The sequence below is a fragment of the Prinia subflava genome, chromosome 8 (genome assembly GCF_021018805.1).
Source record: "Prinia subflava isolate CZ2003 ecotype Zambia chromosome 8, Cam_Psub_1.2, whole genome shotgun sequence".
Classification (NCBI taxonomy): domain Eukaryota; kingdom Metazoa; phylum Chordata; class Aves; order Passeriformes; family Cisticolidae; genus Prinia; species Prinia subflava.
In genome coordinates this window covers 20554112-20577530 of record NC_086254.1, presented here as the reverse complement: position 1 = coordinate 20577530, position 23419 = coordinate 20554112, and the positions used below count along the sequence as shown (strand labels likewise).

Below are 23419 nucleotides of genomic sequence, written 5' to 3'. Positions count from 1 at the left end.
GGCTTCTCCGGTGGGCGCGGCGCTGGCGGCGGGCGCGGGACGCTCTGTCGCGACAGGCGGCGAGGGCAGCCCGGGGGCCTTCGGCAGCGGCGGCGCCGGCGAGAGCAGCGGCGGGAGCGGAGCCGGGGCAGGTGAGGGAGAGCGGGGCCGGGATTCGGGGCTGGGGCACGGCCGGACCCCCGGACAGGGACGGGATTCGGGGCTGGGCCAGGGCTGGACCCCCCTCTGCCACGGGCCCTGCGGGTTCGGCCAGCGGCCCTCGGTCCCTGCGCCCTCACCGAGCCTCTTGCCGCCCCCCAGCATGGACACCGACCTGTACGACGAGTTTGGGAACTACATCGGGCCCGAGTTGGACTCGGACGATGACGACGACGAGCTGGGCCGAGAGTCCAAAGACCTGGACGAGGTGAGTGGGGTGGAGGGAGAAGGGGCAGCGACCCCTGGAGCCGGCGGGGCTCGTCCGGCCCTGGCCCCTGAGCGGGGACCGGCCCGCGGCTGCTGCTGCCCCGGGCGGCACCTGGTGAGACCGGTCAGGGGGTCTGAATCCCGAGGGTCGGAGTGGGCCTGGTGTTTAAAGAATTTACAAAATCTGTTCCTGGGGAAAAGAGAAAGAGTTCTTGCTGGAATTGCGGTGGGAACTGGGAGCTGCTGCGGCTCGGACTGGGTTTGGCTGGTTCTGGTGTCAGTCCCATGGAGATCCGTGTCCCTTCGGGACCCCCTCAGGAGGGAGCTGAGGCTGCCCAAGGAGCCGCGGCCTCGGGGGGAGGCAGAGCAAGGCCCCACGGACACGGGGGGAGCAGAGGGGCTGCCCCATGGGGGAAACGCGGGGGCCCCTTCCCCTCTCCTGCTGGTGTGTGTGGGGTGGGGGTTGTGTTACCCAGGGGTGGTTCTTGTGGGGGCTTGCTGTGTGTGAGTCGCTGCCTGTGCCGGTGTCCCTGCAAGCCTGGGGGCTGTTCCTGATCCAGGTGCTGTGGGAAGAGCCCTCTGCTCCTCCAGGAGCTGCTCCCAGGGCACCTCTGGGGGTGCTGGGGCTGCTCTGGGTGACCTCTCACCCCCTCTCTTGGGGGTGACCCCAGGCCTGTCCCCTCGCGGGGCTCCACAGCAGCTGAGGGTGAGCCTTGGTTGCAGCTGGAGGATGATGATGATGACGATGACATGGGGGAGCACGACGAGGAGCACCCCGGGATGGAGGTGGTGCTGCACGAGGACAAGAAGTACTACCCCACAGCAGAGGAGGTCTATGGGCCTGAGGTGGAGACCATCGTGCAGGAGGAGGACACACAGCCACTCACTGGTCAGTGGGGAGGGAGCTGTGGGAAGGGGTGGAGGGAGGAGAAGGCTCTTAATGGATCCTTGGGAAGGGGAAATAATGTTCCCTTCTGTCCTGCCCCTTTGGAGTCCCCCATAGCCTCAGGAACTCTGCCTGGTGTGAGCAGATTTGGGCACTTGTGATTTTTGCAAATCCAAGCAAATGTGCCTTTGGAAGAGCAGCAATCAGCAGAGATGTGAAAACTATTTAAGGGAAAAGTAAATATGTTTAAGTGATCTCCTTAAATCCCTATATACTGGAATGGTTTGGCTGGAAGTGACCATCTTCTGCAGCTTTGCAAACAGCTGAGAGAATCTGTCAGCTGGAAAATTGAGGGGTTGTCGGCACAACTCCCCATTCCTGGGGCCATTCCTGACCCTGCTGGTTCAGGGGCTCTGGGAACAGTTTGTTGTTCTTTCTCTTGTTTCAGAGCCCATTATTAAACCTGTGAAAACCAAGAAGTTCTCCCTGATGGAGCAGACACTGCCAGTCACTGTCTACGAGATGGAGTGAGTGTGGGGCTGGGGGGGCAGATCTGGGGGTCTGGCTTGGTGTGTTACTGACCCCAGCACAGACCTGAGAGCAGCCAATTCCCAGGTTCTGAACCCAAAACAAGAGGAAGTGCAGGATAATTTCACAGACGTTTTCCCTTCCCACCAGCAGCACAGGGTAGACACAAAAGGGGAATCTCACCTCAAGGGCTGAGATCAAGCTCCATAGCAACAGCCTGTGGCTCAGGAAATGTTCTTAGAATGGTTTGGGTTGCAAGGGACCTTAAAACCCATCCAGTCCCATCCCTGCCATCCACACTTTCCACTATCCCAGGTTGCTGAAAGCCCCAGTGTCCAACCTGGCCTTGGACACTTCCAGAGATGGAGGAGTCACAGCTTCTCTGTTAAATATCCACATGGTCAGCGTGTAGCACACACCAGATTGGGAAATTTGGGTTGATCCCAGTCTCAGATTAGGTCCCATCTGTTCCAGTTTCCATTGGGAATTTTTGTGCTGGGTGAATGCTGAGTGCTGTGCAGTCAGCAGGACACTGCAGCTGTGCTGGGGGGGTCTGTGGGTTGTGTCCCAAAGCACACACACTTCTAGGACACCAGGACTGGGAGAAAACCTCCTGGAAAAAATTCCAAATGCATTTAAAATTGGAGATGTAATATCTCAAACGAGTTTTCTGTGGAATAAAAACTGTTCTTTGCTTTTTCTGGTGAAAGTCTGATGTTGCAGCAGTGCCTGTGCATTGTGGTGGGCGGGGGTCTGTGTCCCTAAGTGTGCAGTGTGTGTGTGTTGTCTCTCTTTGGGATGAGCAGATGGAGCTGTGGGAGTCTCCTTGGGCTCATCTTTCCTCTCACCACTTTGTGGCCTCTCAGGGTTTTTCCCAGTTGTAAATGTTCTTCTCCAGGTGTGGCTGAGCAGCAGTTCCCTGGTGCTGAGCAGTGCCTCTGCCTGGCACCCTGCAGCCTCGTGTTTTCCAGAGGGGATGGGATGTTCCTGGAGCTGATGTTCACTCTGGGCTCCCTCAGCTGCCCAGGGCTGTGTCAGTGCTTGGGGAGTTCAGCAGAGCTGGAGCAGAGCCCACGAGCTGCTGGGGCTGGTTTTTCTCTGCTTTGGCTCAGTCCCTGTCCTGGGCTCTGCATTATTCACCACTTCCCTGATCCCTGTATGCTCTGCTCATTCCATTTGTAATTAATTCATTTTCCTCCTGTTTGTTGATATAAATGGTTAGGATGGGCAAAGAGAAATTCCTTGTGGGATGTAGCCAGAAACCTGCAAGCTTGGTATTGATTTCCCATTTAGCCTTATTTTCAGACCAATTAGGAAGGTTTTAATCGGGGTTAGTATTGATTGCTGTATTTTTTAGCTCTTAATCAAAATGTTTTACATTAAGAAGTCTATTGCATCAGTGGAAATTTAATCTGTTTAAAAAGGAAATTATTTGACAGCACTTATTCTCTGCAGGCCTCTGGCAGTGGCTGCATGTTTTATAGCCTCCCATTATTTTTTAGGGATGGTAATTTAGGATCTCAATTATTTTTTGGCCAGCATCCATCCAGAAGTGACCAGCTCATCATTACCCAGCTCAGCTGCTGATTTGAAAAAGACTTAATTCCTTGAGCCCCTGGAATGTCACTGTTTTAAGGCTTGAAAATCAGAATTAATGGTCTGTGGAGCCCCTGGCTGCTTTCAAAGCTCCATGGGGTGCTTGTTACCCAGCACCACAATTTACCTGCCTGCCTGCCATGCTTTGAGTGGAAGTGCTTCATCATCTGAGTACATGGATGTGATTTTTGCTCCAGTACTGACTAGAAGAGAAGAAAAATATTCAATAATATTCCATTGCTGGCAGCTTTGCCAGCTCCGTATCCTCCCACCCACTGCCATCTGTCTGGGACTCCAACTCTCTTGTCCTCCCCATCTGGAAAGTGGGATTCTTCCTCCGCAGGGCATTGGCAGAATAAAAGTTTGGCGAGGATTCAAGGGGCACCTTGGATAGAAAGTATAGCTGAAAAGCAGCACCTGCTTTTCTTAGACACAGCAGAAGCCTCCAACAGCCTTTTGTGTTTTGTTCCTGCAGCTTCCTGGCAGATCTGATGGACAACTCGGAGCTGATCCGGAATGTGACCCTGTGTGGGCACCTGCACCACGGCAAGGTACTGTGGATATCCACGGTACAGGAGTGGTGGTGGTGACCTGTCTGCTTGCTCTGCCAGCCCTCTGGCCCCTGGTGCTCTGCAGCAGCACCTTCTGCTCCTCCTGCTCATGCACTTATTTATAGAATCCAAGGATGGATTGGGTTGGAAGGGACCTTGAAGCCCATCCAGTGCCACCCCTCCCATGGGCAGGGACACCTTCCACTGTCCCAGGCTGCTCCAAGCTGGCCTTGGACACTTCCAGGGATCCAGGGGCAGCCCCAGCTTCTCTGGGCAGCCTGTGCCAGGGCCTGCCCACCTTCTTCCCAATATCCCATTTAACCCTGCCCTCCTTAAGGCCATTCCCCCTTGTCCTGGCGCTGTGTTTCCCTGTGAAATTTGTAGATTTTTTGGTAGGTTGAATGTGCAGGTTTTACAATAACCTGCTCAGCGTGCTCTGTGCTGCCACTGGAGGGATGGGGTTGTGTTTGTGTCTGTCTGAAGAGAGGCACCTCCTTTCTCTGCTCTTTTCCAGACGTGTTTTGTTGACTGCCTGATAGAGCAGACGCACCCGGAAATCCGGAAGCGCTACGACCAGGATGTGAGTGAGCTGCTGGGAAATTCCTGCCCTGGGGAACACAGGGTGGCTTTTACATCCTGAGGGAGGGTGACTGTGCATGGGACAAGGTGGTTCAGTGACTGGAATGTAGGATTGAGAAGCCAGAGCTCAGTCCTAATTCTGCTTCTGACCCTTACTTGTCACCTCAGTGATGTGTCAGAGTTATTGTGTCCTGCTTCAAACTGAATGTCTGATACCAAAATGTGAGACTGATTTTTGTTTTGCCTTTGCAGCTCTGCTACACTGATATATTGTTCACAGAGCAGGAGGTGAGTGGTCTTGTAGTGATTTCATCCAGTTGTCTCATGCTTTACTCACAGTTGCTGTAAGCAGTTCCCTTGTCCATTTTAATGCCTTTCTGTGCCTTCCACGTTTTGGTTATTTTCTTTATCAATAAAACAATCTGCTCCTCTTGTTTACCTCAGGAAGATTCCTGATCCAACTTCCTTCCCTCAACTCCACATATGATTTTATATCCTGTTTAATGTTAAATCTACAGCAGAGTCACCCCAGTCTGGGGATAATTCTTACTTTGAGAGAAAAAGGAGGAAGAGGTTTGCAGCAGTGGTAGATGAGGAAAAAAAATATTTCAAAATAAATGCATTTCTCCTTGTTTTCCTTAGCTCTGACTCCATGTGTCTGGGCATGAGTGGGAATGTTATTTTGTGTCTTGACCAGAACAATCCTTAAAAGCATTTTATTTCTTCTCTCAATGTTCTGCTTTATACTCTGTGTGATTAAATCTTGTGCTTTGAGGTGTAACTTGGTGGCAGCAGAGCGTGAAAGCACAAACACACCCCCACATTCTGTGTATTGCCTGTAGTACCTCCTCAGCTGAAATCAGGTGTGGAGGGTGCAGTGGTGGCTCCCCAGTCTGACCAGTACAGATGGGAGAGGTGGGCTGGGTGTGTTGGTGATCTGAGGTTATTACTCTCTTCCAGGATGAATGTTTACTTCTTTCCATCTTTCTGATTTTTCCTTGATCTTCTACATCTGTACGTGGCGATCCTTTTGTTTATTTTTTCTGTGCCTGTAATCCTGGTTTCATGTGTTTCAGAGGGGGGTGGGGATCAAGAGCACCCCAGTGACGATTGTCCTACCAGACACCAAAGGAAAGTCTTTCCTCTTCAACATCATTGACACTCCAGGTGATTGTGCAGTCCTGAAAATCCTGCTGTGGGAAGCACTTAGCTTTGTTTTGTACTGTCTATAGTTGATTCCAGCCTGGTCCTGAGCCTTCAGCTGAGTTCATTCCAGTGAAGTCACTTCCAGCAGTACTGACCCATAATCACCCAGGATGGTTTGGGGTGAAGGGACCTTAAAGTCCATCTAGTTCCAATCCCCTCTCACGGGCAGGGACAAGTCAGGCTCATGTTTGTGTTGGGCTGGCCTAATTGAGGGCTGGTGAGGCTGAAGAGGTGTTTCACTCAAGCAGCACAGGTAGAATTTCCTTTCCCAGGTATTGCCATGTGCAGGGGGACCCTGCTTTGCTCAAATGCTGTCGCCCCACACTGAGACTCAGCAAGTTCTTCAGACAGGCTTCTGACAGGCTCCTGTGGAGGGGATGTAATCACAGATCAACTTATAAGAAACTTTAGGGAAGAAGGTCTTGGGACACATCTGCTGAGCTACAGCTCAGGATGACAGAGGTTAGAGCGCAGGAGGAGGCTGGGAGAGAGGCATCTGTTTTTGAGAAGAAATCTTCCTCCTTTTCCCGAGCTACGTGCACAGAGCTGTGAGAAAAACAGTCACAAATGTGAGGAAAAGTGCCTGTTAAACAAGTTGTGTGCGTTCTCAAAAAATAGCATTAGAGCTGAGGCTAAATCCCCATGGGGAGCTCTGGCAGCCGCTCCCAGGTCCCTGTCTGAGGAGGAACCATCTCCATTCTGCCTCTCTGGGTACCAGCAACCAGAGGAATCTGCAGAGCCTCATGGCTTCCCACCCTGTGTGCTGCTGCTGCAGCAGGGCTCACTGCTTCTCACTGCCCACCTTTGTGTGGTTTTGAAGGTCACGTGAACTTCTCTGACGAGGTGACAGCCGGCCTTCGCATCTCGGACGGCGTCGTGCTCTTCATCGACGCGGCCGAGGGGGTGAGTGCCACCTTCTCCTGGGGCTTACATCCTTCCCTCTGGAGTCTGTGCTCCTGCCTTAGCATGAGGGCCTGGGATGGGTTCAGCTTTCTGGGGTGAAGGGCTTTTGGAGGACGGTTTGGGAAGTGAGGGTGTTTTCCATCTGAACAGACAGCCAAGCCTCTAGCTGCTGTGTCCAGGCTGATGTGATGCTGTGGCCCGTAGGCTGATTATCTGACTTGTGTGCATCTCCATCCCCATGATACCTAAAACTGAGCAGGTTATTTATATCAGAGCTGTCCACAGGGTTGGATTCAAGGAATTTGGTTGGGTTAGCACCTATTTCTGAATTTTGGGAGGATTAGCTGATTGCTGGTTGCTGAACTTGGGCTTTTCTGCAGCCTGGCAGCAGAGTAAGGGTCACTGGTTGCCTCTCACGCCCCAGATAGCATTTTGTGGAGGCTTTCCTGGGGCTCTGAGCTCACTGCTCCCCGCAGGTGATGCTGAACACGGAGAGGCTGATCAAGCACGCGGTTCAGGAGAGGCTGGCAGTGACTGTGTGCATCAACAAGATCGACAGACTCATCCTGGAGCTGAAACTGCCCCCCACAGATGCTTATTACAAACTCAGACACATCGTGGATGAAGTTAATGGGCTGATCAGGTGAGGGTGCTTGGGGTGATGCATGGTTTGTGCTTGCTGTCCCTGTCCCATGGCTCTCTGTGAGCCTTGCATGTGCCTGAAAACTCAGGTTTGTCTCTTGATGTGTCAAGTCATAGAAACCACTGGAAGTTCATCTCAGTTAATATGTTGAATTAAGCAGGATTGGCTCTTCCTGGCAAACTCCAGGGGATTTCATTTCCGACGCCCCATTTCATTTTTCCTTCATTCAAAACTAGAGAAAGTGGACATCTGACCAGAGCAGGGAATTTGTGCTCCCAAGTGTCTCAAATACACTGAAATGGTTCAGGTTGTATCCTAAATTGGAGGTTGAGATGTCTCAAAGCTCCTAAATACTTGCTACAAAACTAAGAGAGGATTTGCTGTCTCAACTCCTGAGCAAGGATTATGATACTCACACAATCCAATCTCCTTGCCAGCCCTGCTCAGGAAAGGGAGGGATATCTTAGTAGCCATGCATTGTTTCTGTGGGTTCTTCTGCATCCAGGGATTTTTTAACAGCATTCTACCCTTCAAGTGTGTGTGATTTGCACACAAGCTCCCTGGCATGTCTCTGTTCAGTGTGTGCTGGCATCAGGAAGCTGGGAGCAGGGTAATTCACCCTGCCTAGCACGGCTGTGAGCTCATTAAACCTGTTTGGATTAAATTATATCCCTATATTTTCTTTTCCCTTACTTGGTTGACCAACTTGGCTGCTTTTTTAGGAGAAGAAAAATTATCCCAGATAAAAAATATGAGGCATTTGTGCTGGTAACTTTTTAGTTCTAGGATCTTTAAATCTTTGCACATTAATGCTTTGAAGTTTATAGGCAGAAAATGTTCCTGACCCTGAGATTCTGATGGCAAGCAAGCTGCAGCCTGTTTAAAGATGCTTTTTGGCAATGCAGGCTCCTTGCCTGTCACTCCTGTAGGGTGTGGGAAGTGGGTTGAAGTGTCTTCTTTGGTTCATAACATTGATTTGGTTTTATTTTTCTCCTCTCAGCATGTATTCCACCGACGAGAACCTCGTGCTGTCTCCCCTTCTGGGGAACGTGTGCTTCTCCAGCTCTCAGTACAGCATCTGCTTCACACTGGGGTCTTTTGCAAAGATTTATGCAGACACATATGGTAAGGATTAGCCACAAACCTGGTGCACTTCAGCATCTCATTTCCCAACCTTTCTTGTGGAGGTTTTATAAGCCGTTCAGCTTCCCCTGCACATGGCCAGTGTTTGTGTTCTGGAATTGCTGAGAGCTGAGTGGTGCTGCAGAGCTGAGCCTCGGGGGTTAAAAAGCAGAAACACAGTTTTAGCAAGATATTTTCTCCTCATAAATGTTCCTTAAGTCAGAAGCCAAGATTTTTTTCATTCCCTAAGCAGAAGTAACAAGCAGTTGGAGGCAGGTGTGTGTGTGTTGTGCTTTGCCTCCTTGTTGGCAGCTCAGGAGTGAAGCAGTTAAGCTCTTCCTGCCTTTTCCCAAAAGTCCAAGACTCAGCTGCAGCTGGGCACAAGCTTCGCCCACAAGGTTTTGCACTCTTGCCCTCTTTCTTTTTTAAGAAACTGCCTTTTTCTGGCTTGGATTTAATTTTCTGCTCCCCAGGTGCCCACTCAAGGCAATCTGCTGCGTGTAGCAGCGGGCTCCGTGCTGGCATTAGCAGCTGCACAGCCCAGGTTTTTGAAGTCCCCCACTGGGGAATTTGGGGGTCTGTAGGAGCCAAAAGCAGGGGAAGAAGGAGGTTGTAAAGCAGCTGGGCCAGCTCTTGCAGAGAACTTGGCCTGAGGGAGGATGAAGTTGTAGAGGTCAGGGACTGATGGTGTCAGGACTGTCACGTGTCCTGAGAGTTTGGAGCAATAAATGAGCTCCCTGAGTGTCACAGCATTAACTCAGAGCCTGCTGGGGTGAGACCCCTCCTTGGGGGCTGAGGACAGCACAGTTGGCAGGAGATGCCAACCAGGGGGGGAAGGCAGGAGCTGAGTGGGTGCTCGGAGTTGGGAATGGTGGATTCTGGTCACCAGGAATTGTATGTGCAGCCACCACATGTCAGCTAACAGGAGTTAGAGCAGCATCAGTGTCCAGACTGCACCCACTGGGAAATTCCTTGTGCTCACACATCTGCCCACAGCAAAGGCTTGTTTGGAACCTGCTGTAGGTTCTCATCCTATCCTGGTATTTGTAAATTCACCATGACAGTCAGCACTGCACTGGACCTTCAGCACTGGCTGTTTGGCTGTGTGCTCCTCGAGAAAGAGAAAGGAACCTGGAGATGTTCAGCAGGGCAGAAAATGCTGGTGCTGAGCCTGCAGGACCCAGAGGTGGAGGCCATTCCAGCACCTTGGCGCTGCAGCAGCAGTCACAGCGTTCCTGTTTGGAAGTGCAGCAGATGTGGCTGGGCTCCTGCAGCACTCCCCAGCTCTGACCCCGTGGGTAGCAGAGAGCTGGAGTGTTCCTGAGGGGTCAGTCTGTGAACTGCAGTGTCCCTGGGCTGCTGGGGACATCCCCAGTGGCCTCTTTCTGCTCATCTCAGCCTGGTCTCCCCAGGACAGTGCTTAATCTTTCACTGAGAATTGGGATGAGGCATTCACTCATCAGCATCAGTTCATTAAATTGAATCCTCAGGCTTGTTTTAAAAGCCAAAAAATAAGGATTTTTAAGCTAAGAGAAAAGCAGTGACATCTGAGAGACCTTTTCATTTGCTTTTTCCTTTAGGAGACATCAATTACCAGGAGTTTGCGAAGCGGCTTTGGGGTGACATCTACTTCAATCCGAAGACGTAAGAACCCTGTTTAAATGTTTTAATGTTGCTTTATTCCTGAGTTTTCTCCCTCCATTCCCTGTAGAATGTGGACTAGATGACCACCCAAGGTCACTCCTGATCCTATGATCCTGTGGTGGAGTAGTACCTGGGAACAGTTGAGTCGGGCCTCCTGCCTAATGTGAATCCACATGGTTCTCTTGAATCCAAGCAGGAGCAGAGAGGCTCCTCTGGCCTTCATTTGGAATAGCCTGGCCCATGTGTCCCTGACAACTTCCCAGGGGATTGGGAGGGAGAAGAGGAGAAGCTGGGAGGAGCAGGGGCTGTGTAGGGGTGCTGGCAGGCTGCAGTTCTTGCTCCTCACCTCTCTGATCTCCAACAGCCGCAAGTTCACCAAAAAGGCCCCGACGAGCAGCTCCCAGCGCAGCTTTGTGGAGTTCATTCTGGAACCCCTGTACAAGATCTTGGCTCAGGTCTGTGGTGGGTCATTCTCCCTCCCACAGCTCCAGGCAGGAGCAGCTGGGGCTGGGCACTGGGTGTTGGCTGGTGGGTCTGGTCCTGTCCCATTCTGCAGTGGGATCTGCACAGGGTGGGCTTGGAGGTGCAGAGTAATCCTTATTTCTTGCAAATGCAGTGTCGTATTTGCAGTGAATAGAACAGTCCTTGCTCTTCTTGTGTGCCCTGATTGCAATCAAGTGACAGTGCTTGGACTTGGAGCAGAGACTTGGAGCACTAGTCAGATGAGGAGGAGTTTGGGGTCTTAACCTGGAGAAAAGGAGGCTCAAGGGGGACCCTCTTGCTTTCTACAACTCCCTGATGAGAGGAGGCAGCTGGGGAGGGTTGGGCTTTGCTCCCAGGCAACAGGGACAGGACAAGGGAAAAGGCCTCAGGCTGTGCAGGGGGAGGTTTAGATTAAAGATTAGGAAAAATTTCTTCTCCCAAATGGTTGTCCAGTCCTGGCACAGCTGCGCAGGGCAGTGGTGGAGTCACCATGCCTGGAAGAATGTAAAAGCCATGTAAATGTGGCACCTGGGGACTTACATGATCTAGTAGTGGCCTTGGCAGTGCTGGGGGAATGGTTGGGATCAATGGAGGGCTTTTCCAGCCCTAATGATTCCACAATTCTGTGAATTGGCCCATCTGGCTCTCGTGTGAGCTCTAAATCAGTGCGGGCCCAGTGGCTGCACTGAGGAGGTACAGACTGGGACCCCCACAGTGAACCTGAGAGTGGGACTTGTCTTGCAGGTGGTGGGGGATGTGGACACGACCCTGCCCAGGACTCTGGATGAACTTGGCATCCACCTGACCAAAGAGGAATTGAAACTGAACATCCGGCCCCTCCTGCGGCTCGTCTGCAAGAAGTTCTTTGGGGAGTTCACAGGTACAAGCTGTTTGTCTTCCCCTCCACAGTCCTCCTTATATCCCCAGTACCTCACACCAAGAGTTGAGGGTTTTATTTTGGCCAAGGAGTGCTAATTTTCCCAGATCCTGCTCAATTTCCCAAATCTAAACTATGACCTACTTGCCCACAGAACAGCCTGAGACAGTGCTCACCTCTCCCCTGCTGCTGTGGGTGCTGCAGTCACCGTGGCTGTGCCTTGTGTTTAGAGTCCATTTCTTTCCTCTGCACTGGTTAACCCTGTCCTCACCAAGTGTCTCTGTTCCAGGCTTTGTGGACATGTGTGTGCAGCACATCCCCTCCCCAAAAGTGGGGGCCAAGACCAAAATTGAGCACACCTACACCGGCGGTGTCGACTCCGACCTGGGGGAGGCCATGAGCGAGTGTGACCCTGACGTAAGGAAACTCCTGTGTTTGCTCTGAGCGTGCAAAACCAACGCCAGCAGCTCTGCTCCCCCTGCCCTGCCAGGGCAGCTGCCTCCCAGCCAGCTATCTGCACAGATTTGACTTGCAGCACTCTGAAACCTCTCACCCGACACTGCTACAAATCTCTTCACTCCAAGGAGCTTCAGCTGCCTGCCAGGGCAGCCCTGGAGAGAGGGAATTGTTTCACAGTGTTCAGAGAAGAACAGGACTAGGTCAGGACTCCAGAGCATGTGGGAGCTGCAGGGTGGTTTTATGTCCTTTTGCAGTCTTTTTGTCCCTTTTCCTTGAAGTTTGATTCTCTCTCCAAACTCGAAAAAACTGCATGGTGCTGATAAAAATAACCCTGTGTTAGTTAGTCAGCACCTTTCTTCTCCCAGCCCTGCAAACCCTTCCTCCTCCAACAGCTTGCACTGAGCTGTCATTCGGAGTTGTCTGGAGCCACCAACGCCAGCAGCTGAGTGAGAAATTTGCCTGTGACTTTTGCCTTGATGTCTGCAGAGAAAATTAATCTTTTGTTTTTTTAATGAGTTGTGATTATCCACATAAAACTCCACAGTGGTGACTGTCACATCACCAGTGTGGAGTGACCTTGTGGCACTGGAAGCTGTGATCTTGGGGGGCTCAGGTGCTCTGCCCTGAGCAGGTTTGCAGGCCAGCAGGTGACATTTTCCCCCATGGCTTTGTCCCAGCCACCATTTGCTGCTCTACAAGAGTAAGGACAGGAGCTCCAGAACAGTCCACCACGGTCATTCCAGGGCTTTCCATACTGGGCAAGGAGATGTAGGGCTTGCAGTGGCAGGAACTGAAGGACTTGGCAAATCAAAGCAATTATTTCTAAATTCCAGCCCATTAATCCCTTTTATCCACAAATCATAGAATATTTTGAGTTGGAAGAGATCCATAAGGATCATCAGAGTCCAGTCCTGCCAGGTCTGTGTCTATTTCCTGACTGTGTTTTGAAAGAAGCTCATTTCTGTATCTCTGTGTCACGGAAAGGGTCCCTTGATGTGTCACACAACCAAAATGTACAGCACTGATGATGGTGTGCAGTTCCACGCCTTTGGCAGGGTGCTCAGTGGCACCATCCACGCTGGGCAGCCTGTGAAGGTCCTTGGGGAGAACTACACCCTGGAAGATGAGGAGGATTCCCAGATCTGCACCGTGGGACGCCTCTGGATCTCAGTTGCAAGGTACGGAAAGCTCTGGCAATGCCTTAGTTGGGAGAGGAGTCACCCGGGGTCAGGGGAGGGAGGGAGAGCTGCCAGAGAGAGGGACCGGGAAGGTGCTGGAAGGTCTGAGGGTGCAGAGGTGCTCTCCTGCCTTTCAGGTATCACATTGAGGTGAACAGGGTTCCTGCTGGCAACTGGGTGCTGATCGAGGGCGTGGACCAGCCCATAGTGAAGACGGCGACTGTGACGGAGCCGCGGGGCAATGAGGAGGTACCGTGCCTGGCTGGCACTGCTCAGCCTGCCAGGGAGGCAAGGTGATGGGCTACAGCCCCAGAGCTCCCCTGTGGGGTTAAAGAATCCCTGTCTGCTCCCATGGTGAGGCTGAAGACTCTCAGAGCCAGAGCTAAAGAGCCACAGAGGGAAAGAGTTTCACATGCTGTGTCTTACCCTGAGGACATGTAGGGATGCAGTTTCAGCTCTTTGTTCTCTCTGGTTCCAGGCTCAGATCTTCCGTCCCTTGAAGTTCAACACCACATCTGTTATCAAAATAGCTGTGGAGCCAGTGAACCCCTCAGAGCTCCCCAAAATGTTGGATGGTCTCCGCAAAGTCAACAAGAGCTACCCCTCACTTACAACTAAGGTACTGCTGGGGGCGGTTGGATTAGGTGCTTTCCAGAGGTGCCTTCCAGCCTTAGCTTGTCTGATTCTGTGTGTGTATGGCTGTTTCCAGCCAGTGCTGGGGGCTGCCTCTGGGCTAATCTTCAAAATAATAATTTTTTTTACCACAGGTTGTTATGTTTGTTGTGGGTCTTTTCATGCTGTTTGAGTTGATCTCATAAATTATGTAGAAATAGCAGAAAAGTGTAAATCCAGCAGAAAAACACACACCCTGGTGTGCCAGGGAAGCAGCTTTCTGCAGAGCCCAGCAGCACTTCCTCCTGGAAAAGGCCGTGGGAGCTTTCCTTGGGCTGTTCTGACTCCAACAAGTATATTTAAGGCTGATCCTTCCTCAGGCTTGAGTAGGAGCCTGGAAGGCAGGAGCAGTAAGCAGGGGGGCTGCCAGCTGAGTCCCTCTCTTCTCTTCCAGGTGGAAGAGTCTGGGGAGCACGTGATCCTGGGAACAGGAGAGCTGTACCTGGACTGTGTGATGCACGATCTGCGGAAGATGTATTCCGAGATTGACATCAAGGTGAGGGGACGGGAGAGGGATTTTCCCCACTGGAAACCCTGGACAGGGTTTTGGTCCCCTCTCTCAGAAGGATAAGAAAAAGAATCTGCCTGAACATACAGAATGGATTTTGTCACATTCCTGTAAAAGTAAAAAAAAAAGCTGTTAGGGTGTAAAAGGGGCTCTTACAGCCTAACTGTCACACCAATGGGACTGAGAGACTGCACATTGGCTTCGAGAGGAGTTTTCCATACTCCAGCCTTCCCCTGTGCTTCAGCCATTGCCTGGCTAGCATCAAATAAATAAATTGAGCAGAATTTTTCATACCTGGAATTGGATTTAAATTTTTCTGTCTCATTTGAAAGCCTCAGTGCTTCATACACAACCCTGATTAAAACAATGCTAGTTGAATTGGCTTTTCCTTGCAGGTTTTCAGAGATTTCAAGCAGTCTTTTTACAAACAAAAAAGTACTGGAAACCTTACAAACCTTTTGTTCTTTCAGGTGGCTGATCCAGTGGTGACATTCTGTGAGACAGTGGTGGAAACATCCTCCCTGAAGTGCTTTGCTGAGACACCCAACAAGAAGTAAGGGCTCTGGGCGAGCTGGGCATGGGAGGGGGCAGAGGGAGGGTCTGTCCCCTCCAAGGGGGCTGTTCCCACTGGCTGTTGTCCACCCAGTGGCACATGCCTGAGTGAGCAATGTCCCACTGAGCTGAACTCCTCAGGAGCACACCAGAGTCCCAGGGATGTTCCTGTGCTGTGTAGGAGCTCTCAGAATAGAGGGGATAAAGACAGATCCACATTCTCCTTCTTCCCCAAGTGTCACACGTTCTCAGCAGTTCTGAGAGGTGTTCTGGGACCCTGGAGCAGGTGCCAAGGAGCTTCAGTAACTTCCCCAATAATTCCATGAGCAAGAGCTATGTCTTCTCTTATCCATATGTAATCTTGGGTTTGTTCTTCCTGGTGGTGCCCTGGAGCCTTGCAGCTGCTCTCATCTCCCTCCTCCAGCACCTCACAGTGCATGTGATTGGAAGAGGGAGGCCTGGGAGGGAACATGGGGGAGATCTGTGTGCACAGGTTGCCCATACCTGAATTTTCAGAGAAATCATGATCTGCTGAAGTAGACTCTCCTCTGTTCCCTTCCTTTATTCTGAGACAGTCTCGCCACGTTTGGCAGCCTTATTCCTGGGAGCAGAGAGGTTCCAGTCTTCACAGAAACACAGGATGGGTTGGGTTGAAAGCAACCTTAAAGACCTCCAGTTCTCAGTCCTTCTGTGGGCAGGGACAGCTTCCACCAGACCAGGTTATTCCCAGTCTTAGGTCAGACTTTGACCTGGGCACATGGAATGGCCTGTGCTGGGGGAGGCTTTCAGGCACTGGGGGTTTCTCTGAGGCAGCATTTAGTGTGTCAGACACAGCTCCCAGAGGCACTTTGCCTGGCCCATGGGCTCCCTCCTGCAGCCTTGGACAGGGGCTGGATGTCAGACAGGATGGCTGGAGCCACGCTGTCCCTCAGCTGTCCCCTCCTGGGGCTGAACAGGCTCCAGGGAGCAGTAGCTGAGCACTTGGGCTGTGTTCACAGGAACAGCAGTGGGTGCAGGTGGCTTCATCAGCCCAACTGCATCCAAGCTGGGTGCAGTCAGAGAGTCACAGAGTCACAGAATCGTGGAGGTGTTAAGGTTGGGGAAGACCCTTAATGAAGTCCAACTGTCAATCCAGCACCACCATCATGTTCACCACTAAACCGCGTCAGCAAGTGCCACATCCACGTGTTTTTTGAACAGTTCCAGGGATGATGACTCCACCACTGCCCTGGGCAGCTATGCCAGGCATACAACCTTTACAACCTTTTCTATGTAGAAGTTTTCCCTAATATCTCACCTACACCTCCTCTGGCTCAACTTGAGGCCGTTCCCTCTCCTCCTGTCCTTTGTTCCCTGGGAGCAGAGTCTGACCCCCACCCCCGGCTGTCCCCTCCTGTCAGGAGCTGTGCAGAGCCACAAGGTCCCCCCTGAGCCTCCTTTTCTCCAAGCTGAGCCCTCCCCAGCTCCCTCAGCCACTCATGGTGCTCCAGACCCTCCCAAGCTCCTTTCCCTTTCCTGGACACATCCCTTTTTTGCAGTGTAGGGCTGCCAATCCCTGCAGTCATCCCAGTGACCCCATTTCCATCACTGTGGCTGATGGTGGCTGTCTCTCCTCAGGAACAAGATCACGATGATTGCTGAGCCCCTGGAGAAGGGGCTGGCGGAGGACATTGAGAATGAAGTGGTGCAGATAACATGGAACAGGTATGAGCGATCTGGGAGAGCAGGAATCCAGCTGGAGGTAAATAACTGGGGAGAAAGGGGATGCTGGGATCTGCAGGGTGCACAGTGCAGGCATCCTGGTTTGGTTTTCCTGCCGGCCAGTCCGTGAGCATCTCTGGCTGAGACTTTTGGTGCCTGAAGAGAACAGAGTTGTGAAAACATTTTGAGTGCAGGTCAGATCCTTGTTTCCTAAACCTTCTTCCCTTTCTCTCTATCAGAAAGAAGCTGGGTGAATTCTTCCAGACCAAATACGACTGGGATTTGCTGGCTGCCCGTTCCATCTGGGCCTTTGGGCCAGACGCCACTGGCCCAAACATCCTGGTAGATGACACACTGCCCTCAGAGGTGAGGAGTGGGGGCCCCTCCTCAGTGAGACCTTTGTCCTGTGGTGGCAGGAGGTGCCCACTCCTCCCAGAACTTTCAGCAATGCCCTGGTGCTTTTGGGGTGCTCATTGTTTGCCACAGCTCTGGCCTGCTGTGCTTTCCCCACAGTGATCCTACACTGGTTACCAGGTCACCTGTTATTTTTCAGGTGTTGCTGTTTGGGCCAATGTCCTCAACTTGCCAAAATTTGCAAGTAATGGCCTTGCCTTTCAGGATCACCAGAACGTGGACTCTTAATTTATAGTGCTCTAGAAATTATATAGTGCCGATACTGTTGAGCTGTGAGCGGGAGGGTTGGACACTGGGGGCACAGGGGGACACTGCTGCTCTTTTGGAAACTGGCTTTTAAACACTGGGTGTTACTGGCTGTGATGAGGTGTGTGCTCTGAAGCTGTCTGTCTGTCTGTCTGTCTGTCTCTAGGTGGACAAGTCTCTGCTGGGCTCGGTGAAGGACAGCATCGTGCAGGGCTTCCAGTGGGGGACCAGGGAAGGGCCCCTCTGTGATGAATGTAAGTGGCACCTGCAAGGAAATTGAGATAATGAGATCATTTAAATTCTTCTGTCTCTAAGCATTCAGGTGTTCCAGGCTGGGCAGGGCTTGGAGCAGCCTGGTCTAGTGGAATGTGTCCGTGCCCATGGCAAGGAGTTGGACTAGATCAGCTTTAAGGCTCCTTCCAACCTGAATCATTCCATGAGTCTGTGATATGCAGGGTTATGATGTGGTCATGCGTTCCCTGCTGGAATTAAATTTAGGAGAACTGCTGGTGGCTCTGGGCATTTGGGCATCTGGGGATGTGGTTGGTGCTGGCAGGGAACGTCCCCCAGGGTCACTGGCTGTCGTTTCTCCCTTGGCAGTGATCCGCAATGTGAAGTTCAAGATCCTGGACGCGGTGATTGCTCAGGAGCCCTTGCACAGGGGCGGAGGGCAGATCATCCCCACGGCCCGCAGGGTCGTGTACTCCGCCTTCCTCATGGTGAGGGTTTGATCTGATCCCCGGGGAGCTGCCCCGGGGCTGTGGGTGCACACTGACTCATCCACCCAGCAATGTCTGCAGCGCCCTTGTGGGCTGGCACACGACTCCTACAGGCCTGCGTTCCAGCCTGGATGGAAATTGCTGTGCATCTGCTCTCTCTCTCTCTCTCTCTCCTGCTGGGCTTGCTGGAAAGGGTGGGCATGGGGGACAGGGAGGTGTGACTCGTGCCCAGAGGGAGAAAAGGTCCTTTTGGTGTTTTTGATGTTGGTTTGGGCAGCCTTGGGGCAGCAGGAACCCTGTAATCTCATCAGGTGCTGGGTTTGACCAGAGAACTTGAGCTGTGCTGGTGCTGCGGGAGGCTCAGTGGCTGTCCCCTGTCCCCTCACAGGCCACCCCCCGCCTGATGGAGCCCTACTACTTCGTGGAGGTTCAGGCTCCTGCCGACTGCGTGTCCGCCGTGTACACGGTGCTGGCCCGGCGCAGGTGAGCTGCTCCCGCTGCCTGCAGTGGGGCTTTGCACAGCAGCAGCGTTGGGGTCTGGGCTGCTGGAGAATTCCACAGTGCTGGCACTGGTGCAGAGGGTGAAGTCTGCATGAAGTGACAGCTGGAAGCTTCCTGACTGATCCTGGCCCCGAGCAGCGCAGGGAGGGATGTTCAGGATCACACGCAGCCTTTGGGTTGTGCCTGGTTCTTCCTGAGTGTCAGAGAGGAGAATGTACAAAGCACTCTGCTCAGCCCTGGGGCCCCAGCACAGGAAGGACTTGGACCTTCTTCAGTGGCTCCAGACAAGGCCAGGAAGATGCTCAGGGGGCTGGAGCAACTTCGCTGTAAAAATGGGTTGGGAGATCTGGGGTGGTTCAACCTGGAGAAGAGAAGGCTCCAGGGAAACCTTAGAGCCCCTTCTAATGCCTGAAGGGGCTCCAAGAGAGCTGGAAAAGGGCCAGGACAAGGAGGAATGGCTTCCCACTGCCAAAAACAGGGTTAAATGGGATATTGGGAAGAAATTCTTGGCTATGAGGGTGGGGAGTCCCTGGAACAGGTTACCCAGAGAAGCTGTGGCTGCCCCATCCCTGGAAGTGTCCAAGGCTGGGTTGGACAGGGCTTGGAGCAACCTGCAATAGTGGAAGGTGTCTCTGCCTGTGGTATAGGGGTTGGAACTGTGTGGGGTTCGAGGTCCCTTCCCACCCAGACCAGTCCATGATTCTGTGGCACATAGGAGTGCTGATCCTTTGCCATGTTTGCAGAGGCCACGTGACCCAGGATGCTCCGATCCCAGGCTCTCCCCTCTACACCATCAAAGCCTTCATCCCAGCCATCGATTCCTTTGGGTTTGAGACAGACTTGAGGACCCACACGCAGGGACAAGCCTTCTCTCTCTCTGTCTTCCACCACTGGCAGGTGAGTCCATGCCCTGGGGAGATGGGGAAGAGGGACAGGTAGGATCAGGCACCAGGCAGGTGTTCTCAGTGCCACAGCTCCAACAGAGCAGGAAAGCTCTGGAGAACATCCTCAGAGGATCTTGGGGAGGCTTTGTGCACCAGCTGTTCCATGTCTGCCAGGGCTTTGTTCCAAGTCCCATCACTCCCAGTCCCAGTGAGGGAGCCCTGAAAGCTGCTGCTGGCTGAGTGTCAGGGTCCTGGGGAGGGGACATCCCCCTTGGGAGGAGGGAACCTGTTTGGGTCCACTTCATGCTCTGCAGCCTGGGCAGCAGAAATCTTGGGGTCTGGCTTGGACTCACCGATCTGCCATAGGAAGTTTGACATCTGCCACACTTCACCTTTGCCTCTCAGAGGTAAAGATGTTTTAAACCTGTAGGAAACAAAGTTTGGGACACAATACTGTTCTCTGGTCACTTCTGTGTCTGGGGCAGATCAGGTCCTGTGGGAGCCACAGCTGTGTGGTGCACAGTGGTTTGGGGTGCAGCTCCATGGGAGCAGCAGCTGCAGTCTGAGCCCCTGGCCTAAAGGTTGATGTTTCAAAGCTCAAGGCTCAGCTGTGAAACAATAAACATGCCTGGTTTGCAGAGGGGGTCGTGCTGACCAGGACTTGCATGGGTTCTTCTGTTAGGAAGTGTTCAGGGGTCTTGCAGTACTCCCTGGAGAAGAGACGTGTCTTTGGTTTGAATTTCCAGCACTGTATTGACTTCTCAGAGGCATGATCACCAGCAGTGACATGACTTTGTGTGCCAGAAGAGCAGACAGGGTGGTGGGGTGTCTGTGGGATCCAGGGATGTTTCCTGTTGCAGTTGGGGTCTCCAGGAAGTTGAAGCAGCCCCAACATCACGCTCACATGCTGGCCCTGTGTTCCAGATTGTGCCTGGTGACCCCTTGGACAAGAGCATCGTCATCCGGCCGCTGGAGCCGCAGCCAGCCCCACACCTGGCCAGGGAGTTCATGATCAAGACCAGGCGTAGGAAGGTATGTCTGGGACAAATCCCTGTTGTGTTCCTCTGTCCCAGCAGCTGAGCTGTTGCAGTGCTGTCCCTTGGGTGTGCCACGTCCCCTCTGTGTTCCCAGAGGGGTCTGATGGCCTTTGTGCCCCAGGACTTCCCCCGTGCTGCCTGTCAGAGCCTGTCAGTCCCATCAGTGACTCTAGCCCAAAACTGGATCCTGTGGCCTCTGCTGAGCCCTGCTCCCTTCCTAGCCCGTGTGACCCCTCAGTGGCCTGGTGTAGCCCCCTTGTCCAGCAGAAACAGCAGGGACTGGTTTCTGTGCTGGTTTAGTGAGCTGGACTGAGGGGCTGGAGGGGCTGCAGAGGGAATCAAGCTCCCCTGTGGGGGCATTGAGCTGGTGGATGTGCTCAGCAGCAGAAACCACGTTTGCAGGTTCCTGAGGGGTGGTAGATGCCTTCAAGCTGCAGAGAAGCACCTCGTGCCTTCTTTGGAGCCTGAAAATTTATCTGTGTGTGGGACACAAAGTCTCTTCAGTGGGTCTCTGGGCTGTGGCTGTATGGGGAATAACCCTGGCTTTGTGTTACCCTGCAGGGCCTGAGTGAGGATGTGAGCATCAGCAAGTTCTTCGACGACCCCATGTTGCTGGAACTGGCCAAGCAAGACGTCGTTCTCAACTACCCCATGTGAACCTGCTGCCCTGGCATGGGGGCTGACCCGAGCCCTGGCTGGAACTGGCCAGTCCTTCCCCATCCCTGCTTGCCCAGCCCTGGCTCCTGGAGGCTCAGGGCAGGCAGGGAGCTGCTCCTCAGGTCCCTTCCATGGCTGTAGGAGTCTCCATGGACCAATTGTGGGCATTCTCCATCTGGGGAGCAGCCCAGATCCAAACCCCTGATCCATGTTGTATTGTTAGTCTCCAGCTGCTGTTTCTTCCAGCAAGATTTTCCCTTTGGAAAGGCTCCTCCAGCACATGGAACTGAGCAGTGTCAGGATGGATTCCTGAGGACTGGGCCTCAACTGTGTCAAGCATTTCAGGCAGCTGAAAGGGGGTTTGGTGGGGGGGATGGTGGGGGCAGTGCTTTACCAGCCTCCCCAGGAGGAGAGATGAGTTTGGCTTTTACCTTTTTGTACCCCTTTTTGAACCCTTGTAAACATTTGGTACAAATTTCCAGGCTGGGCTTAGTCTGATTGTGCCCAGACATGGCAGTGCTGGGGGAGGCTCTGCTTTCCCAGTGCTTCCAGTACACACTGTCACGATTTCCCCCAGCCCCAGTTACCCCTGGTCTCAGCACTGTACCACTCCCAAGGATTCCCTGTCTCCCAGCTATCCCACTTCTGCCTGTGGTAGTGAATGGACCAGTCAGCCCAGGCCTATTTTTTCCTTTCTCTCTCAATCTTGCCGAGTTTTCAGAGATTTCATCAGCTGTTCATCCTCTGAGAGATTTTTAGTGCTCCCTCTCCACTCCCTGCTCTGCCTCTCACTCTGAACTCTGCCCTAGTTCTGTCCCAAGTATGTGCTGTGGAACCAGGGCTGATTTACATCTCCTGGGGACATTCCTGCCCTCCCTGTCCCCTGGCTGCCCCCAGCCTGAGGTGGCCTGGCCTGCCCTGATGCTGCCATGCCAAGTTTGGCCCTGGCAGCCTCATTCATCCCAGTGACACCCCTGGGAACCTGTCCTGGAGCATCCCTGCACTTGGAGGGGGTTGAGATGTCCCTGGGGCACAGAGGGAGCAGAGGGTAAAGCTGAGGACAGCCTCCTCCCCCTCCCAAAACCTGCCAGCTGCTGGTGCAAGCTGGGAGGCACTGGGCTGCCATGAGCACGGGATAGGAAGCATCCATGGGAAAGCACATCCAGCCCGCCCACCGGGTGCTGGGTCTCTGCAGGAACTGCATGTGGTGGGGGATAATTCAGGCCAGTGGAGTATCAAAACAAGGGAGGGAAAGGATTTCCTGTCAGTGGGCGTTGCCCTCATGCCCTGGGCTGTGCTGCTGCCCCACCCCGTGGCCCAGTAGGAAGGTGTGCTGTGCCGGGCTCCAGCCCTAGGAGCAGGCTCAGCTTTCCCGGGATGTGCTCCGGGGGCTCCAGCCCTAGCAGCAGGCTCAGCTTTCCCGGGATGTGCTCCTGGGGCTCCAGCCCTAGCAGCAGGCTCAGCCTTTCCTGCCAGGCAGTGCCAGGAGAGTCCCCCTCACCTCCCATATCTGCCCTGGCACTGCAGCCTCACCGATGACATGTTCAAGTGGGGCTCAGTCCTGGCTTGATGCAAGCAGAATTAAAACCCTGGCAACCCCTGGCCACTCTGGGGTTGCTTGTCACCTCCCAGTACATCCCAGTACCAAACTGGGCCCGCAGGGACCAGGCCAGAGGTCTCCTGGGACAAGCCCTGCCAGGGCTGCAGCGGGATCAGGGTTTGGCGGTGCTCGGTGCTGCACTGCACGTCCCAGGGCTCGGGGATGGCCCCCGGCTCCGGAGCCAAGTGCTCGGCTGCTCTGGGCGGGTTCGTTGCAGGAAGGGGACATCCATCATCCCAGCCTCGGGCTCTCCAGGGCTGGATAACGGGGCTGGACGGGGCCCTGGGAACACCCAGGGTGGGCATTGGTGCCAGTCGCACCTTCTTTCGGAGAGCAGAGCCCCGAGGCTGCGATGCCCGGTGGATCCCTGCGGGTGCGGGCATCGCCCCGGCCGTCACTCCGGGAGAGGGCGGCAGGACGCGGCCGGGCAGGCGTGGGAAGGAGCCGGTTCTCACGCAAGCCCTTCCCAGCAGCTGGAAAACGCTGACCCGCGCCGGGGCCGACGGCCGCAAAGCTGGCCCCGCGTACGTGAGCTGGGGATTTTCCGCGGAAACTCTGCCCTGACAGCGGGGACTTTGCGGCTGGACCCAGACCCCAGCCCCGGCCACGTGGCTGGAATTTCCCCACGCAGAGGATCTGTGCGGGTGCAGGATGCCCCGAGGGATGTGCCTGCCCGGGCCGTGGCATGGGTAAACAGTGGAATCACGCACTGGGGGACCTGTCATTTATCTCTGACATAAATTGGTCAGGGCTCAGCTCTGGGACATATCCCGGGGGATGTGCTCCCACCCTCAGCAGGGCCACCAGCAATGAGTGATCCTATGTTGACTCCCCTGGTTGTTCCCATTTGTCTTCATCCCCAGGGACT

At 53.6% G+C, this 23419-nt stretch overlaps 1 protein-coding gene across 1 annotated transcript; it reads left to right on the top strand.

Moving 5' to 3' along the window:
* Nucleotides 1-21525, top strand: EFTUD2 (elongation factor Tu GTP binding domain containing 2). Its single transcript, XM_063403898.1, has 28 exons — nt 1-131; nt 301-406; nt 1129-1294; nt 1740-1818; nt 3891-3966; nt 4481-4546; nt 4798-4833; nt 5622-5712; nt 6572-6654; nt 7131-7297; nt 8298-8422; nt 10000-10063; nt 10428-10518; nt 11291-11426; nt 11713-11840; nt 12867-13060; nt 13198-13309; nt 13539-13679; nt 14127-14228; nt 14711-14793; nt 16410-16496; nt 16733-16859; nt 17320-17407; nt 17754-17872; nt 18261-18355; nt 19117-19270; nt 20182-20289; nt 20856-21525. The coding sequence occupies exons 2-28, from the start codon at nt 302-304 to the stop codon at nt 20949-20951; spliced, it is 2919 nt and encodes a 972-aa protein (XP_063259968.1). The 5' UTR covers nt 1-131; nt 301; the 3' UTR covers nt 20952-21525.
* The last annotated feature ends 1894 nt before the right edge of the window (nt 21526-23419 follow it).

Coding starts and splice junctions, on each gene's coding strand:
- EFTUD2 (XM_063403898.1), top strand. CDS start 302: ATGGACACCGACCTGTACGACGAGTTTGGGAACTACATCGGGCCCGAG. Junction 19,271..20,181: donor CTGTCTTCCACCACTGGCAG/GTGAGTCCATGC, acceptor CCTGTGTTCCAG/ATTGTGCCTGGTGACCCCTT. Junction 20,290..20,855: donor TCAAGACCAGGCGTAGGAAG/GTATGTCTGGGA, acceptor GTTACCCTGCAG/GGCCTGAGTGAGGATGTGAG.